The 5,778-nt window shown below is 42.7% G+C and overlaps 1 protein-coding gene across 1 annotated transcript in view; it reads left to right on the top strand.

The window, feature by feature from the left end:
• Window positions 1–1,195, top strand: part of LOC119343202 — a 5,740-nt gene extending 4,545 nt beyond the window's left edge. The window contains exons 2-3 of the mRNA XM_037614312.1: window positions 166–363; window positions 467–1,195. Of these exons, the coding sequence (XP_037470209.1) occupies window positions 166–363; window positions 467–607 (339 nt within the window). The 3' untranslated portion in view covers window positions 608–1,195. The remainder of the gene's footprint in view (window positions 1–165; window positions 364–466) is intronic.
• The last annotated feature ends 4,583 nt before the right edge of the window (window positions 1,196–5,778 follow it).

Genomic DNA, 5,778 nt, shown 5'->3' with positions numbered 1-5,778 from the left:
GTATCCAACATTTCCTCCTTGAGGTGAAGAAGTTCGGCCGGATCAACCTCCTCCACGGCCTGCTTCGAACGCCCCATGATGTTAATTGTAATTGGTTTAACTACTGCCAGTCCAAAAATTTAAGCGAACGATGCTCATTTAATTTTTATGCTCATATTGTTTCAGGGTGGCGATGATGATCCGCTTACATCTGAAGAGAAGATGAGACTATTTAAAAGGGGCGCTCACTTGATCTTCAGGATGACAAAAGCCATCTCCACCGTTGTGGTCTGCGGAATAGTCATCAAGTGGTCAGTAACAGAGGTGTTCCGTCCTTACCCGACAAGCGATTGTGCACGTGCTGTCCGGAAATGCCGTGAGATGGTGAGTAGTTTTTTATTGTGGCTGTACTATTTAAGTAGCTAGTGCACATGTTGTTTGTAATCACTTCTTATGAATGTTTATCTGTGTCTACCTTTGTGTTCAGCTACAGGGTCTACGGGGCAACCCTCCAACATTGGAGGTTGGTCCTGTGCTGGGTGATGAGATGCTGGCGGCGGAGGTGGCAGCGTTCAAGTCCATGGTGAAGGATATGAAGCGAGAAGCAGCGGAGAGACTGGAGGACTGACTGAGTCAAGCTGGGAAGATCTGCACCTGGTTCTCAAGCTATCATGACCATTGCGTCTGGTGTATGGGTTCCTATGGTCTACGTGAAACTCTTTTCAAGGTTGATCAGGGACTTGTGTGCTCCTCAGCGTGCAACACCGAAACAATGAAAACTGAAAGTCTTTTGTGTTGTTATCTTCTCCAACCATCTGAGAAGGGACCAATGCATGTCTAAGAAGGGTATAAGCCAACATCCCCTGGATTATCATAGTATAAGTGAAGGGAGTGTGCTTTGTTATTACCGGGCTCTGATGGTATCAACATATTTTGTGATGTCGAGGCTTTGCTGGATGTGAGGAGGTATTGCCGCTCCTGGATGTGTGTGGATCTTGCAAGTTTGCAACTATATACTGTTACCAAGGACATGAAGAATTCAGTCGAAACCTGTTTATGAAATGTATGGTTACTGGAGCGCTCCATGTTTCTCTAGTTGCATGTTGTGGTTGCTGCTGAAGAACCTTGTACTGTAGTTGCATGTTGTGGTTTCTCTAGTTGCATGTTTGTGAGTTAGTTCATGACTACTGTGAATGTTTTTGTTCTCAATTGTAAATGCGAAGGTCGTGTTGACAAGAGGATGTATCATGAACTACCGACACCAACATTCAGATAATACATACAGTAGATAGATAGATAGGAGCTTCTGCAGAGTTCGGATACTGAACAATGTTGCTTGCTAAACTCGGGCATGTTGAGAACTAGATTAGAGATCAGATGGGGCACAAATGGCTAGTGATGACGACGTCAGGAACTGAAAAATTATAGTATTGTGAACTAAGAATGGCTAGTAATAAAGCTTTGCGACTCCACTAATCTCGGGGTGGAAATTCTTTTTCTTCTCTAGGCCGGATCTCTTTAATCTCTTGATTGCTACAATATGGGCCAGTTCTTTTCGGCAATTCTCTCAGGATTAACCCCCTCTCTAGCTTCTCCCAGAATTGTCACTTCATTTTTGTTTACAATTCCTAGCTCATTCTGGGAAAAGCTGATGAGGGGTTAATTCTGAGAGAATTGCCAAAAGAACTGACCCTATATACCCCATCTGGCAGGATTCCACTGTGGCTACCACTACCACCTGCCCAAGTATCTATCCGAAGCTTCATGAGATCTTTTTCTTTTCTTGCTTGGTCTGTAAACGAGTAGCCAGACCGCAGCAACCAACGTGGTCGAGAGAATCAAGCCGCTCACAACAACAAGGACTACGAAATATTCCTCCTTATGGCAGTGATCATGGTAGCATCTATCTTCTGTACAAGTCAATGGGCGTCAGACTGTTAGTGTAACCATTGCATCCTTCAGCGTGTCGCGGCTACTGCTGCTCTGGGCCGATTTGCTCTCCTCGCCAAGAGTTTTTTCCTTCTTTTTTTGAGCTGGGCCCAGAGCTTTTCCTTTTTTTTTGAGCTGGGCCAAGAGATTTTTCTATTGAAAGAAGTATACAAATCACCCCCAAATCTACTCTTTGGGATACATAACCCCCTGAACTCAAAACCGGGATAAATAACACCCTGAAATTACTAAAACCGGATTAATAACCCCCTTGAGTGGTTTCTGTCTAATCTAGAGCGGTTTTGTACCCCATGATGCAGATTACGCGCTAACTGGGCAAATTACGCTGAGAAGGTCCCATTAGTCAGTTGCCTCTCTTTCCTTTATCACCTCGTCCCCTTCCTCTCTTTCTTTTTCCGTGAGCGCCATCGCCTCCAGAATCGCCTCTCCTCTTTCTCTCGCTAGGGCGCTGTCCGCCGTCGCCGCCGTCCCCATCCGCCCTCGCCGCCGTCATCTGCTGCTTGCCTGTCGCCGAAGGAATGAAACCATGTGTCCAGGTGTGTGTGCCTCCATCTCCGTTGCTGCTCTGCTTCGCTTCTGGTGTCGTTCATCGGCGGAATCGCGAGCTCCAATGAACGATCGTGTGCACCGCAGAGGTGTGGGCTCGGGTGAGGGGAATGGGGCGTCTTAGTGCTAGGGATTTAGGGGGATAAGTAGTGTTTTGGATGCGCCCTGTTCTGTTCAAGTGCGTTTTGGATGATGCCCTATTCCGTTCATGAAAAAAGGGATGTTTTTGTTAGGGAAAAGGTGTGACTTTTTAGCAGATTTTGGTGCAGGACAAGCTGGTATCTCTCATGCAAAGTAAATGAGTCTGAATGAACTTGCATTGCTAGGAGAATTTATTGTAGATGATTACCCTGTTTGGTTAAGGAGAAAAGTGCACTTTCTTGTCTGAATGAACTAAACATGTTAGTCCATAGTAAATTATCTGCTATACTTGTCTGAATGAAGTGTTTTTGTTTGAATTTGTTGCCTTCGTATATCACAATTGTAGTCCAAACTGTAAATGTTAGTTCTCTTAATTTTTGTGTACTGTCAGAGCTAAAGATCCAACAGTTTTTTTTTCTATGAATGATAGTTCTTCGTGTCTCAATTTGTAGGTTCACCTGGTCCCGATCCATTGGACAACTTCTTTGTCAGGTTTCATTATTATGGATCATTTCAGCAAGTGGATGGAAAGTTGGATTACGTTGGGGAATTGGTGGCAGAGATGATCATGCCAAGGGATGATTTGTCCTATGAAGAATTATATAACTCCGCAGAAGATATTCATCAGATGGAAAGAGGTCACTACAGAGGTAGTTACACCTACAAATTGCATTGGTTGCCTCTAGGGAAAAAAGTCAGTGATGGTCTTATGTTCATGTGTGATGATGAGTCAGTGAAGACGATGGACATTGGAACAATAGATAGTTATGCTGATGTTTTTGTTGAAGAATTGGACATGCCAATCCAGCAACACTTTGACAATGACAAAGAAATGCAACCAGACCAAACCATGTTATCTGCTAATGATGAGCAATTCGACATATGTGCAGGTGATGAACAGATTGACATATGTGCAGGTCTATTGCCAGTAAATGTAGGAGAAACTTACTCTAGACGGAGAGGGACAAAATTACCACTTATTAGTGTGCAAGTCGTTGACACTGGAGTGGTCGATGAGATGTTACTTGAAAAGATGGCAAGTCCTGCTGAAAGTGCTCAAGTCAGCGCATCATCTGCTCATGAAACACCGAGAGAAGTTTGTGCAAGTGCTGTTAAGTTGGAGGCACACTTTACTGCAGCTGAAGTTGCTATACCTGCTAAGTTGCAAATTAGAAGAAGGGCAGTGGCAAAATCTACTGAACATGTTCCAGCAACAAAAGCACCTCATGTTGCTCCAACAGTTGGTGCAGATCATGAGATTTCAACCGAACATGTTCCGGCAATAGAAGCACCTCCTGTTGACAAATCAGATGAAGAGGATACTGATTATGAACCAATACCTGATTGCAGTTCTGGAGAGGATTCGGAGGCAGAGGAACTGAGAAAACTTGCAAGAGAGATTAGGAGGAATGAGAGAGCTAAGAAGCTAGGACAAAGAAGTGGAATTATAATGCAAAACAATAAAGTGCAATGTAAATCTGATGAGGATTTGGATGCTGGTTTTGAAACTCCATATTTTGACTCTGATGAGGATGATTTCTCTTATGATGAAGAAAGTGATGGAGAAGGAGGTACCACTATGGTAAGAAGGAAGAGCAAGTGGCCTAGGTTTGATAGCAAAGCTGAAAAACCCAACTTTCAACTTGGCATGGTTTTCCGAAGCAGAGAGCACATGAAGAAAGCAGTGATTTCCTATGGAATTAAAACTCACAGGCATTTGTTGTTCAGCAAAGATGAACATGACAAAGTTAGAGCTTACTGTTCTTAGCCTGGATGTAAGTGGGTCATTTATGCATCAAGGACCACTAGACACAAATGGTTGCAAGTCTCAACATTTGTAGATGAGCATCATTGTATTCCAAGAAGAGACAACAAACTAGTGACATCTGTAGTTATTGCTAAGAGGTATGCAGCACTTATAAAAGCAAATCCGACATGGAAATTAGAAAACTTGAAGCAAACTGTTTTGAAGGACATGTTTGCAGATGTCACTATTGCACAATGCAAAAGAGCCAAAAAATTAGTGATGGAGAAATACAAAGATACCACCAAAGGAGAATATTCCTTGGTTTTTGACTACCAATTGGAATTGCTGAGAACTAACCCAGGTAGCACTGTTGCTATCAAACTGGCAGATGATGTGAAGGATGATGAGCATGTTTTTGAGAGGTTTTACATGTGCTTTGGTGCTATTAAGAAAGGATTTCTTGCTGGCTGCAGAAAGGTTATAGGACTAGATGGATGTTTCTTCAAAGGAGCTTGCTTTGGTCAGCTACTTGTTGCTTTGGGAAGAGATGCCAATAATCAGATGTACCCTGTAGCTTGGGCTGTAGTCGAAAAAGAAACATATGAGTCCTGGTTCTGGTTTGTTGAGAAGTTAAACAGAGACCTCAAAATCAGCAATCAAGGGGATGGGTGGGTGTTCATCTCAGATCAGCAGAAAGGACTAATAGGGGCTATAGAGGATATTTTTCCAAAAGCAGAACACAGGATGTGTGCAAGGCACATTTACTCAAACTGGAAGAAAAAACATAATGACAAAGATTTGCAAAAGAGATTATGGAGATGTGCAAAGGCTCCTAACAAGTCTCTATTCAACTATAACAGGGCAAGGTTGACTCAATTCACAGTTGAAGGAGCAAAGGACATGATGAACACAGACCCAATTCACTGGAGCAGGGCTTACATGAAATTGGGAAGCTACTGTGATTCAGTTGACAATAACATGCACGAGTCATTCAACAATTGGATCATGGAATCAAGATATCTACCTATTATATCTATGTTGGAGTGGATAAGATGCAAAATTATGGTGAGGATACAAGAATGCATTACCAAGTGTTTGAAATGGTCAGGAATCATATGTCCAAACATATTTAAGAAACTAAAGCAGAATATAGCAAGATCTGGAAATTGTCATGTGCTCTGGAATGGAAGAGATGGGTTTGAGGTGTTAGAGCATGATAAATACAAGTACATTGTGAATTTGCAAACTAGGGTTTGTTCTTGTAGATATTGGCAGCTATCTGGTCTACCCTGCTGCCATGCAATAAGCTGCATCTACAAGAGCTCACAACAGTTGGATGCATACATAGCTGAGTGTTATTCCATTAAGACTTACAAGAAAATTTACTCTCATGTGTTGGAGCCATTGGAAGGTCA

The sequence above is a fragment of the Triticum dicoccoides genome, unplaced genomic scaffold (genome assembly GCF_002162155.2).
Source record: "Triticum dicoccoides isolate Atlit2015 ecotype Zavitan unplaced genomic scaffold, WEW_v2.0 scaffold118960, whole genome shotgun sequence".
Lineage (NCBI taxonomy): Eukaryota > Viridiplantae > Streptophyta > Magnoliopsida > Poales > Poaceae > Triticum > Triticum dicoccoides.
The sequence above is the reverse complement of the archived record's forward strand: the minus strand, read 5'-3'. Positions and strand labels throughout refer to the sequence as shown.